This window comes from Xenopus tropicalis, chromosome 9, assembly GCF_000004195.4.
Source record: "Xenopus tropicalis strain Nigerian chromosome 9, UCB_Xtro_10.0, whole genome shotgun sequence".
Classification (NCBI taxonomy): Eukaryota; Metazoa; Chordata; class Amphibia; order Anura; family Pipidae; genus Xenopus; species Xenopus tropicalis.
In genome coordinates this window covers 17,565,128-17,579,136 of record NC_030685.2, presented here as the reverse complement: position 1 = coordinate 17,579,136, position 14,009 = coordinate 17,565,128, and the positions used below count along the sequence as shown (strand labels likewise).

The following is a 14,009-nucleotide window of genomic DNA, read 5'->3' as shown; positions in this document are numbered from 1 at the left end:
TGGCAGCTCGGCCGCTTTCCCTTTAGCCGCGGAAGAATAGAACATTAACACGAAAGAATAGAATATTCCAGATAATAATTATTTTTCAAATTGAAGTCTCTCATTTTGTCAGCAACGCAGTCAGAGGTGGCATTTTATAACAAAAGGCGCGCAGGAATAATTCATTAATTCTGAATGGCTTAGCGAGCTGGGGCAGGCCGGGCTGATTCCCAGACATTATTTACCCTGATCTGCGGAGACGACTGTGTAATTTCGTAAATCAAGTGCAAGCTTCAGCCGCGTTACCCTGTAATCACGCAGATTGTCAGGATAAGGAAAGTTACAATTATTGCTCCAGTCGGCTATTGATAAGACGACAACAAATTAAAGAACGCAGCGTAAGAAGCAAATGAAGATCCGGCAATAAGAATATGCTTCCCAAGCTACATTATATGGGCAAAAGTATGGGGTCTAGCAACACAGGGTATTAAAGGGGTGGTTCACCTTCAAGGATGTTATAGAATGGCCAGTACCGAGCAACTTTTCAATTGGTCTTCACTTTTTATTTCTTATCATTTTTTGATTATTTGCTCTTTCCAACCTTCAATAGGGGGTCACTGACCCCAGCAGCTGTGTGAGTCTACAATGTCATTGTTATTGTTACTTTTTGTTAATTATCTTTCTATTCAGACTTGTAGATTGTAAGCTCTTTTGGGCAGGGCTCTCTTCCCCTCTTGTATCGGTTATTGATTGCTTTATATGTTACTCTGTATGTCCAATGTATGAAACCCACTTATTGTACAGCGCTGCGGGATATGTTGGCTATCTATCTATCTATCATCTATCTATCATCTATCTATCTATCATCTATCTATCTATCTATCATCTATCTATCTATCTATCTATCTATCTATCATCTATCTATCTATCTATCATCTATCTATCTATCTATCTATCATCTATCTATCTATCTATCTATCATCTATCTATCTATCATCTATCTATCTATCTATCTATCTATCTATCTATCTATCTATCTATCATCTATCTATCTATCTATCTATCTATCATCTATCTATCTATCATCTATCTATCTATCTATCATCTATCTATCTATCTATCTATCTATCTATCTATCTATCTATCTATCTATCATCTATCTATCTATCTATCTATCTATCTATCTATCATCTATCTATCTATCTATCTATCTATCTATCTATCTATCTATCATCTATCTATCTATCTATCTATCTATCTATCTATCTATCTATCATCTATCTATTTATCTATCTGTATGTCTATAATCTATCATCTATCCTTGTAGATTGTAAGCTCTTTTGGGCAGGGCCCTCTTCACCTCTTGTATCGGTTACTGATTGCCTTATATGTTACTCCTTGTAGATTGTAAGCTCTTTTGGGCAGGGCTCTCTTCACCTCTTGTATCGGTTATTGATTGCTTTATATGTTACTCTGTATGGCCAATGTATGAAACCCACTTATTGTACAGCGCTGCGGGATATGTTGGCGCTTTATAAATAAATGTTAATGATTCAGACACACTCTTATTCATATTTCAGTTTCTCCTACAAACCACTGTCTGGTTGCTAGGGTATTTTGGACCCTAGCAACCATTTAGCTGTTAACATTCCAAACTAGAGAGATGCTGATTTTTAAATAATTCCTAAATTACAAATAATGAAGACCAATTGCAAATTGTCTCAACAACACACTAAAAGTTAATTTAAAGGTGAACATCCCCTTTTAATATAAAGTTGCTCCTTTTTTCGCTGCTATAGCAGCCTCTGCTCGTCTGGGAAGGTTTCCACTAGATGTTGGCACATTGCTGTTGGGATTTGCTTCCACCAACCTACCATAATAAGGTTGGGCAGTGATATTGGGGTGTCAGGCCTGGCTCACAGTGGGAAATGTAACTCATCCCCTGGGTGCTCAGTTGGGTTGAGGTCAGGTTGGTCAAATTCTTCCAGTTCCATATTAGAAAAACCTTTCTGTATAGGAGCTTCATTGTGCTGAAACAGAAAGGACCTTCTGTACAACTGTAGTAACATGTCAGGAATGTTATTGTACCCTACATGTACAGTATGTTTTCAATGGAACCAGGAGCCCTAGCCCAAACCATGGAAAAAGCTCCAGACCAAGGAGTTGATGGTTATGGTTACCCTTGTTTGGACCTAAAGAGGGATCCCCTAGTACTCTGTCAGTCCTGTCTATCCCTAATGGAATCCATAAGCAAACTTACAGGGTCCAGCACTCTCCATAAAGAACCTACAAACAGAAAGGTCCTGGATAGGTAGCCTTTGACATTTCACCTGTTTGAGACCTACAGATTTCCCCCATGGGTGGTGGGATATATAGCATTATACTAGATTATCTGTCACTGCAAAAGACACATACATGTACCAGACTATCCTTAAGGTCCCCATACACGGGCTGATTGTAGCTGCCGATATTGGTCCCTTGGAAGGGACCGATATCGGGTGAAGATCTGCTTTCTTGGCGACCTCGCCAAGCAAGCGAATCTTCACGTGTATGGGCACCTTTAGGGTGAAGACACACAGAGCTACTTAGTAGCAGCTACTTGTCAAGGCTACTTCACCCTTAAGGTCTATGGCACATAAAGTGGTTGTTAGGCCTGTTGAGTTTTCCCTGCCTAAAAACATCCAATGCCACCCCATACCATCTCCTATCGTGTTCGGGTGTGCCAGCACCACCCCTCTCACTTCCAAGATTAGTGCAACATAAAAAGGACTATTGCAGGCATTTTAAAACTGCATTTTTGCACCAAAAAATGTCCTAGAACTGCACCAACCTAGGACTGACACTTTACGCATCTGTGTTGCCCGGCATGCAGAACTTCAGGCACTCAAGTCAAAGGTATATCAGAATAGCACTCAATAGTAAGAAATCCAAGTCCGGCTTGGGACTCCTCCAGTTACATGGGAGTAGGAGAAACAATAAGTTAGCTGAAAGCAGTTCTAATGTGTAGCGCTGGCTCCTTCTGAAAGCTCAGACTTAGTCACACTTTACTGCTGCGCTGCAAGTTGGAGTGATATCCCCCCCCCCCTTGCAGCAGCCGATCAGCAGAACAGGGGGAAGGGAGCAGTATAGCAGCTCCCTGTAGGTATCAGAATAGCACTCAATAGTAAGAAATCCAAGTCCAGCTCGGGACTCCTCCAGTTACATGGGAGTAGGAGAAACAATAGGTTAGCTGAAAGCAGTTCTAATGTGTAGCGCTGGCTGAAAGCTCAGACTCAGGCACAATGCACTGAGATGGCGCCTACACACCAATATTACAGCTAAAAAATACATTTGTTCGTTCAAGAATAAAATATTAAATGGTAGAATCAATTATTTGCTATGTAAACAGTGTCATTTAGAAATAAAAATACCCCATAAAAATCATGACAGAATCCCTTTAACTCAATGGAAGATAAATCCTTCTCACAAATAGGCTAAATGTTCCTGTTTATACTACAGAGCACCTTTTCCCTCTTTGGGGCCTAATTTCTCTCTTGAATGCGCACAAGCGTTTGCCAAAATCAGGGTTTTTGGATTCAGCGCACAACCCATTAAAAGCCACCTGAGAGCTGTTTGCCGTTTGTATTTATTTGTATCCCCTTTGATAACCGCCAGGAACATCTGAAATGAAAATTCTGTAAATATATTAAACTCTCGCTAGGGGCGAGCGCTGCATCTGTTTCGCATTGTGCCGTGGGTCCAGCTCAGGTTTCCGTCCCAACAGCGTGGGAGCGTTATTACAGCGCACACATAACCACACAGTGGAACGGCCAAGATAAATGACCCCTCAGACCTTGCCCTACTTTCCTAATTTTTCCATATTTTTCTGCACTTGTTAAACCTGAGCTTTATTGCTGAGCTAAATCGCTTTTCTGCAATTAATCCGTCCCCTGCGGCGACACTCGGCAACTCGCTCAGCCAAAAGCAATGGCAAAACACAAGACCTGGTGGGGGGGGGGGGTTGTTAGAAGGCCTTCAGAGTCTGTTGTACAGAACTTTATCAGCCTTTGTTTATGGCTGTATGGTACACTTTGCTATATGATGCCCCGTCTGGCGCTGCAACTTCAAGAGCCCCCCTGGGAACACAAGGGCCCTTCTCCCTGCATGTTGCAAATCTTTTACCTCCTCAATTTTGCGGCTGTGATTGGAGGGAAAGTCCGGGTGGGGGAGTGGGCTTGGGTTGGAAGGGCCCACAGAGACCCACCAGGTTTTCTACTAGTATCCCACCAACCCAGTCAATGGTTTAACTTGATGGTGCCGGGTCCCCATGCAAGAAATCTTTGGAAGGGGCTCCGGGATCTGCTTCCTCTATAGCAGCACATTTTAATGCTTGTTTTGCTCCCCAACTCTTTTTACATTTGAATGTGGTTCACAGGTAGAAAAGGTTGGGGACCCCTGCTCTATAGTAACACCAGTGGGCCCAGTCCCACACTGCAGGGATGTACTAGATTGCCCAATAACTAGAGGATCCCTCAGTGGGCAACAGTCTGGGATGACTCCCATGGGCCCTTTCTTATTTCCCACATAGCCATAGATAGCACCCATACCATGTTTCTCCCTCTTGTTGTAAGGGTGGGACGTGAGTGCCATGTTACCTGGGGAGCCCTAGGAGACCCACTTACCCCTAGTGTATTGGGTTCAAGTCAGAGGGATGTTTAGCAATTGGGGCCATAGGCTGTATTTACTTATGAGCCTCCTATCAGGCGCGACAAATGTAGACTATTTGAATATGGTGTGTTTTGATGATTATCTATTCTAAGGGGACAAACAGAGTTTTTTTGTTTTAATTGGTCCTAATCTTGTTGTGACTGATAAAAAAAATATATGGAGGCAGGAAACAGTATTTCCTGAAAAACCACAATTTGCTTTAAAAATGGCACCTTTATTGGAAATTCTTATAGATCATATCTGTACTACAAATAATAGGTAATGGCCCTTCCCCAGAACAACAGTAGGAAGTGCTCTGACAAGCACGCCATTAGCCTGTGTACAGATGCGCAGAGTAGATTTTGTCATGAAAATACATACTTTTGTGTTTTTGCATCTTCACATACGTTGAAACTGGTTGCCTGAAACACTGTGGATGAGAGCAGATTGGCTTTTATCTGAAAAGTGAATCCCCAGCCACGCCACGCCATTCATACAGGTGGCAAAATGTTTCCAACTGTACATCTGTTGACTCGAATAGGCTGGAACCAGAAGCTGAACCAGGGGTCAGACTGGGGTGTGCCACCCCAGGGGCCCCCATACCCTACCAAAGGGGCCTCCATACCCTACCCCAGGGGCCCCCATACCCTACCCAAAGGGCCTCCATACCCTACCCCAGGGGCCTCCATACCCTACCCCAGGGGCCTCCATACCCTACCCCAGGGGCCTCCATACCCTACCCCAGGGGCCTCCATACCCTACCCTAGGGGCCCCCATACCCTACCCCAGGGGCCTCCATACCCTACCCTAGGGGCCTCCATACCCTACCCCAGGGGCCTCCATACCCTACCCCAGGGGCCTCCATACCCTACCCCAGGGGCCTCCATACCCTACCCCAGGGGCCTCCATACCCTACCCTAGGGGCCCCCATACCCTACCCCAGGGGCCTCCATACCCTACCCCAGGTGCCTCCATACCCTACCCTAGGGCCCCCCATACCCTACCCTAGGGGCCCCCATACCCTACCCCAGGGGCCTCCATACCCTACCCTAGGGGCCTCCATACCCTACCCTAGGGCCCCCCATACCCTACCCTAGGGGCCCCCATACCCTACCCCAGGGGCCTCCATACCCTACCCTAGGGGCCTCCATACCCTACCCCAGGGGCCTCCATACCCTACCCTAGGGGCCTCCATACCCTACCCTAGGGGCCTCCATACCCTTCCCCAGGGGCCTCCACTGCCTACACACCCCTTGCCCCTTCCCCAGAGCACATATCTCATACTAGGCGCAATTGGGAGAGGGATGTCGTTGGGGATTGGGTCTGGGTTGGTGAGGTCCATGAGGCTTTCACTGCCACTGAACTAAGCAATAATTCACAAAGGCACGGACAAGGCACTAAACCTTGGTTACTACGGATGACAAAATGTCCCTTCTTTCCTTCCCACCAAATGCAAATGGCCAGTTCTAAGCAACTTTTCAGTTGGTCTTCATTATTTTTTTCTTATAGTTTTTTTTTAAATGATGTGCCTTCTTTTTCAAACTCTTTCTAGCTTTCAAATGGGGGTCACTGACCCCGGCAGCCAAAAACCTAGCGAGGCTACAGTTTAATCATCATTTTTTATTTACTTACTTTTTTAATACTTATCCTTCTATTCAGGTCCTTTCCTGCGTCCTTGTTCCTGGTCGCAGGGAAGATCGTTTCTTCCTTCCATTGAAGTTCAGGGCTAAATCGTCAGATATGGAGGTAGAAACAACAGAAATTCTACCTCTACCCGATCGACGAGACGACCGAAATCCAAAGCTTTTTTGTGATATCGGTTGTCTCGTCGATGCACCATTATCTGATAATATAGTTGTATATAAATAGTTGTATATAAATCTGTATGGACAGCTTTATTCATATACCAGTTTCTCATTCAAACCACTCCCTGGTTGCTAAGATAATTTGGACCCTAGCAACCTAGCTGTTGAAACTCCAAACTGGAGAGCTGCTCTACAAAAAATAAAATAACTAAAAAACTACAAATAATAAACAATGGAGACCAATTGCAAATGATCCCAGAATATTACTCTCTACATCATACTAATAGTTTACTCAAAGGTCCAAAGTCTTGCTGCCCACCCAGTGAGCCAGAAATCGCACAGGTGGCAAATGCTGGGAATGTTCCCATGTGACATTGCCCTTAGAGTGCAAATACTAAAGAAAAAAAAAAAGTTTGCTGTTTGCATGAATTCAGGGAAGCCCACAGCTGCCTCGGAACCTCTTTATAAGCCAACCGCTTATTGGGTTTGGACTGGGTGAGTGGGTTCCGCTGCCTATTCTGGAGTTTCCTAAAAGTCCCCATACACGGGCCGATTCTAGTTGCTGATATTGGTCCCTTAGACTGATTTGGCAGCTAATTGGCCCGTGTATGGGCACTACCGACGGGCCTGTCCGACTGATATCTGGCCTGAAATCGGCCAGATATTGATTGGGCAGGTTAAAAAATCTAGTCGGATCGGGGACCGCATCGGCTCGTTGATGCGGTCCCCAAACCGACTTTGCCTATACCCATCGTTATAATTCGATCGTTTGGCCCCAGGGCCAAACGATCGAATTAACCTAAATTCCCCCGATATCGCGGGGATAGGTGGGGATATCGGGAGAAGATCCATGGATCTTAAGGTGTATGGGCACCTTAACTTTACAGGGTGGTGATTGACAGCCCAAGAGTTGTGGCAGCAGCTACTTGCCGGGGTGGGACAGTATGTATGGGGCCTGTTCTACTTAATTGGCTTCATAGATAAAATACCGCCCCCGCCCCCCAGGGTGCTGTAGTGATAGCAGGAGGATTAGCCATTTACACAGATACATGGCCAAATAGACAATTACCTCCTTATCTCCCATTGGCAACATCAAAGAGAGAGAAGTGGAGAAGTGTAACCCTTGGAGTGCCAGAGAGGGTGTGACTGCCCTTTTGGCATTGCTGGGGTTAACTTAACTCCCCCTGCTCATTTTTCAATTATTTTGACAAAGAGACCCCCATAGCAGCCCAGTCCAATGAGTTTGCAGTTTTGGTGTAACCCCTCCCAGCCATTTGGAGCTGTGCGGCTTGATGGAAGGGAAGGAGGGGTGGGGGGGGTCACCTCAGTGTGTTATGTGTGAGACTGGGACAGATTCCAAAATCCGAGAGAAGGGCATTCCGTGAGAGCTCAGTGCCTCCCCCCCCCCCGCTGCCTATAAAGGAGCTCCGGCTGCTGCGGCTGCTGCTTGGGACTTGGTAGCGCTCAGCGCTTTTACGCTCCAGAAGCGCCAGGGGAGCAGCGACTTGGAACTCCAGGGACTTTTCTGCAGGGCTGGCACCATGTAAGTGATTGGAGGACCTTGTTACCTATTATTGCACCTCTATAACTTCCTTTGTATTATTTTTAATCATCTTCTTTACCAATCTTCCAAAATCGCTTGTCACAGAAATAAATTCCATCACAGCTCCTATACTATTCTCTATAGATGGGAATCAGCAGCCCATGCAGTGTTTGCTGAGACTACTTGGGTAAATGAAAGAGACAACCATATCCCTATGTTGGAATTGCTCTGCTTCCTTTCTGTGCACATTTTCAATGCAATTTGGGAAAATGCAGTGGGATTGTTTCCTCTGCCTTGTTAAGTCTTCTGATTTGTAATGCACTGGCATTTTGAAAGGCAAGGCTCTTAGGACTGATCCATATGGGAAGGGTCTCAGGATAAAAACTCAGGGACTTGTCCCATAATTGCATGTCTCTGTTGCGCTGGTTGTATTAAAATGAACTGAATTTTCTTTAACTGTCACCAATTGTGTTCACTTGATCTGGTAGTCTTATGGGTAGCAGGCATTTTGGTCTCAGACTGTGGTGGTCCGAACACCTTGTTTTTAAGAATAACCTGGCAGAACTGCAACCTGTGACCTTTAGAATGGCAGTGGGATTGGTGGGAGATGTAGTTCAGCAACATCATATGGATAAACAGTGGCAGAGATCAGAATATCACTCACTACTTGCTCCAGAGCACTTCTTATTTACTTCAATTGGGTGTCACTCAGCAGGTCCCAAATGAACAGGGTTGCTTTCTATTTAAGTGAATTAGGACAGTAGCCCTTGATGGCTGTAGGTAGCCCGGCCCTTGTTATTCCCTCCTTTGGCTTATACAGAACCATAGAAGTGATATGGGTACTTTTTAAGGTGAAGAAATGCTGAGTTACTAGTAGCAGCTACTTTTCCACAGCTACTAAACTCTAGAAACTCCCCTGCCATAGACAATACTGAGAATTGCCTCTGCTAAAACACACGTAGAGACAATTATCAGTAAAAGATTGTTGTCTTTTTTAGTAGCCACAACAAGTAGCTGCTACTAGTAGCAGAGCTACTTAGTAGCAGCTACTTTTCACACTACCAAACCCCAGAAAATCCCCTGTTATAGACAGAGCTACTTAGTAGCAGCTACTTTTCATACTACCAAACCCCAGAAAATCCCCTGTTATAGACAGTACTGAGAATTGCCTCTGCTAAGACACATGTAGAGACAGTTATCAGTAAATCAGCATTGTTTATTTTTGTAGCTGTGACAAATAGCTGCTACTAGTAGCTCTGTGTGTCTTCACTCTTAAAGTGACAGTAGCTATAATTTAGGAGAGGAATTAGCGCTACTATAACTCAGCTTTACTTATCTCTCCTACTCTTCCTCGTTATCCAACTTTCTTCTGGCTCAGGGTGGCAGAGGATCATTCCTCTTGTGCGTTTAATTCTCTATAGAACGTGGGCCGGCGCCGGGTGAATTATTAATATCCCACTACAATGCAGAGAAATGTTTAGCCTCACCCTGTCTGTGTTTGTATTATTACTGCACATCCCACAGGCGCGGCTATTCTGCAGCTTTGCAGATGTGTGTTCGGTCATTGGAGCTACCATGTTGCTTGCCTCCTCTGAAGCATTCTCATAGAGAGTAATAGGTGCAAAATTCTTTGAGCAAACGGTTAGTGATTAAAAGAAATGAGAAATGATATTAAGGCAGATCTGTCTGAATAGATCGAGGGCGTGGCCAAAGATTCCCCACATTTGTATCTGCCACCTATGCCAGGTAAATGGCAGCAGCACGAGCAGCAGTAGGCATTTCTCCACTGGTGGCAAAACTGGTGGCCGCATTAACCCTAAAGCTGTTCAGTGGAGCCTTTGTATTTGCTTTTGTGCTTTATTCTATCAATGTCTCTCAAGGCTGCAGCCCATCCTTGTGTAGCTCATTGACTGACCTTCTGCTTCCCATGAAAACAGCATTGTCTGTATTGTTCCTCTGAAGTTCTGACCCCCTTTTGGTTTGTTCTTAGGCCTTTCTTTATCAGGATTCCCCCGTGTCACCTCCTTACTGACCTGGCTGACCTTGCTAAAGGGACCTTAAAGGGCCTATTTATTGACCGGAAAATCGGACATGTTGTCCAAGGGGTTTTTATGGTTGAGTAAAACAAGGGCGCTGCCCTGTGTGAGAGATGCTTAGTTCAAAAGATATTGCTCATTAAAGCCAATTGAGCATTCCACCATTTTTGTTTTAGGGCTGGGATTGTGATTATATTTGCTTTGTAGCAAGGAAGTCTTAAAGGTCTTTTTGTTTGTTTTTTTTTTTATATCGCTTTATATCTGCTACATAAGTCTTTAATTGGCTGTTTATGAGTAGATCTGCTTGTTTTGTCACATTAAGGTGCCCATACACGGGCAGATTCTATTGGTCCCTCAGACTGATTCTGCAGCTAATCGCTCCCGTGTATGGGCACTACCGACGGGCCTGCCCAACCGATATCTGGGCAGATCTTGATCGGGCAGGTTAGAAAATCTAGTCGGATTGGGGACCGCACCGGCTCATTGATGCGTTCCCCAAACCGACTTTGCCTATACCTGTCGTTATAATTTGATCGTTTTGGCCCCAGGGTGCTACAGTGCCTAAAGGTGGCCATACACACTAAGATCCACTCACTTGGCGAGGTCGCCAAGCGAGCAGATCTTCTCCCCGTATACCAGATATTGGGTAAATTCAGGCTAATTTGGAGGAGCCGATGTGGTCCCCGATCCGACTACATTTTTTAACCTGCCCGATTGATATCGATATCTGCTCTTTTGTGCCCCTACATGGGCCAATAAGCTGCCGAATCAATCTAAGGGACCAATATTGGCAGCTACAATGGGCCCGTGTATGGCCACCTTAACTGCCCTCCACTTTGCTTAAGATGGCCATATTAGATCGGGACTGTTCAGCTGGAGGGCCATGGGTCGGATGTGGTCCAGAAGGAGGTCCCTGTGGCCTCCAGCATGCCTTCGATTTATATCGAATTTATATCGCCTAGGGCGCAACAATTGGGGGCGCCAGGTAGGAGCCTCTCCTTCCTACCCCTAGTCCTCCTCCTTTGTCGTTGCCCCCCAACACTTGTCATTAGGGGTGGGGGCAATGACCCATCGCATCGTTACCCCCCCCAGACATGGGGGGGGAGGTGCAGGGGCGAGGTGGCCGACCGGGTTGCCTAGGGTGCCCAGGCGGCTTGGCCAGCCCCTGATGGGAAACCATGGACAACTCTGTCGATAGATGATTGCCCTATGTGTGGGGCCAAAATGATGACCTCGCTGAGTGGAACCTGGCCAAGGATAGTCCCATATCAAATTGATTTGAAGATCCAGCCAGGCCAGGAGCACATTAGCCCACTGTAGCCTCTAATGACCTTTGATTGACATTGACCTGGGGGGGGGGGTGTAATGCATGTATGCCCAAGCTTCAATAATCCATGAATTGCTGGTTTAATGTGTCCTTTTGCCATTATAAGGAAGAAGAAAGCAATTGCCCTTATTGTAACATTCCCTCTCCTTTGTTTGTTTGCAGTATAAGTGGAGAAGATTCTGTTGAAATCCAAAGAAGCGATGGATTCCTTTATTATCGAGGACGACTATAATGAAACCGCCAACCTATCTTTTTTTGATTACCCCGATAACTTCACTGAGGTTGACGCTGGTCTCATTGATACTGAAAATTCCAAATTATTCATCCTTTTCCTGGTGGTCTCTGCCCTGGGACTCATTGCAAACGCTCTGATTCTCTATGTGGTTCTTCGCTATAGACAGATGAGGACCACGCCCAACATCTATGTGTTCAGTCTGGCTTTAGGGGACCTGCTCTATATGCTCTGCTTGCTATTGTTTGCGTTGGAAATTGCTTACACTCGCTGGCCAATGGGGGAACACCTGTGCAAGGTATTCTGGGTAGTGTCCACCATGGTGGCTTTCTCCAGCATCTACTTCTTGACCATCATGTCTGTCGGCATCTGCGTCCAAGTGCATTTCCCCATCTTCTACAGCAAGAGGTTGGGGCCTAAGGTGGCCATAGGGATCAGTATCTGCGTTTGGCTCTTTTGTTTACTGCTTGGAATTCCTATATATATCTTTTCTGGTTTAAATGACACTGACAGCTGCAAAATTAATTGGCCTAACCCCTTTTGGTCTGTTACCTTCACGGCATACCAGATAGTCCTTGCCTTTGGGGTACCACTGATAATAATTGGTATCTGCCTGATCCTAACTGCTTGTACCACGAAGTGCTACGCCCATGAAGGTGTAGACAAGACCAATATCATTTTCCTCGCTCTTCTCACTCTTGTCTTCGTCATCATCTGGCTCCCGATATACGTCCTAGAGATGATGGCCGTGACAACCAACCTGGTGGTATTCAGCGAGGAGGTCTACTACATCATTAGCCTCCTGCCTTATTGCAAGTGCTGCATCTACCCAATCATGTACGGAACTTTGTCCTCAAGCTTCAGAGAGATCTTCAGGAGCATTTTCTGCTGCAGATAATTCAAAAACAATTAAAAAACAAAACTCTCAGGAGAAGTCTGTGGATATGCAATGATGGGACTATTCTGCCAGCAGGCCACTTGTCTTTATGAACGAAGACTGAGATTTAGAGACTCCTTCTCAAATCACATTAAAGCCAATTAGAATGAACTGTTTATGATCAACGCAATGTGATCTGAATGCCATAGGCAAAGCTTGCCATAGGATATTAAATATTTTTGTAACTCTCAGACATGTAGATATAATATATATTTAACCCACATAATCAATGAAAGCTAGAGCCCTAGTATTTGTAGGCCCTACATGAGATCTGTGGCATAGTGGGAGATTTTGGGCATGCTACATGTTATAGTAGTCTAAACACATGGAGGAAAAAAGAACGAGTGGTTATCCATTAGCCCAGGCTTGCCTCATTGCCATAGGATATCCTGGTGGGCCCAGATCTTAGTGGGCCCTTAACCAAGGAAAACTCCTAGCAACCATTTCTTATTCTCGTCATAAGCCTTTATAAAACCTAAATCAGTTTACACTATCTATGCTTTTTGTGACAGTGAGTACTGAATGTCAGGATTCCCTGGTGGGACCGTAGAATCTCATACTGTATCAGCCCCCAGGACATTGGTCCTACAACTGTGGGGCTGGTTCCCCTGTTGGGGCCTTTAGCAGTGACAATGGGCACTCAACCTGAAGGCCAATTAGGGCAATAACTGGAGAGGATAGCCCTTTGCTCCCCTAGATACACCTGGAAACCCAGGTTAAATGGTGAGATTTTCATGTGAGTTAACTGTAGTTTTCCTACCTGGACACTTATCATGCAGTAATGTATAGAGCTGGTGTACTGATCGGCCCAATGTAGATGAAATTAAGGCCATCTTCTCTCCTTTCCACTCTTGACTTACTAAAGGTGCCACTCTGCAACTGAAAAGCCTGGTTAGCATAGGGTTAGAATTCTTTCATTCAAAAGAAAATGGTCTCCTCCAAGGGCTTGAGTTTACCTTTAGCTATTCTGTATATGCCATTTGTCTTGCAGATAACTATTCCTTTCTGATATCTGTGTTCTATCTATCTATCTATCTATCTATCATCTATCTATCTATCTATCTATCATCTTTCTATCTATCTATCTATCTATCTATCTATCTATCTATCTATCTATCTATCATCTATCTATCATCTATCTATCTATCTATCATCTATCTATCTATCATCTATCATCTATCATCTATCTATCATCTATCTATCTATCTATCTATCTATCTATCTATCTATCTATCTATCTATCTATCTATCATCTGTGTATCATCTATCTATCTATCTATTGATTATCTATCCATCTATCTATCTACCTGTCTATCTATCATCTATCTAAGGTACTAGGATGTCTCATATACTAAGGAATATTGTGCCTCCTAATCATAGGCAATGTTGCAACTTAACTGCTTTGTACAGCTTAAATATAATAATATGATTATCTGCCTGACTACCCCTAGTAACAGCCACACC

At 44.7% G+C, this 14,009-nt stretch overlaps 1 protein-coding gene across 1 annotated transcript; it reads left to right on the top strand.

Annotated features, from left to right (window-relative positions):
• The first annotated feature begins 7,796 nt into the window (after nucleotides 1-7,796).
• LOC100498032 (somatostatin receptor type 2) lies at nucleotides 7,797-13,638 on the top strand. Its single transcript, XM_002932271.5, has 2 exons — nucleotides 7,797-8,013; nucleotides 11,539-13,638. Exon 2 carries the CDS (start codon nucleotides 11,577-11,579, stop codon nucleotides 12,504-12,506), a length of 930 nt encoding a protein of 309 aa, XP_002932317.1. The 5' UTR covers nucleotides 7,797-8,013; nucleotides 11,539-11,576; the 3' UTR covers nucleotides 12,507-13,638.
• Nucleotides 13,639-14,009: the final 371 nt, after the last annotated feature.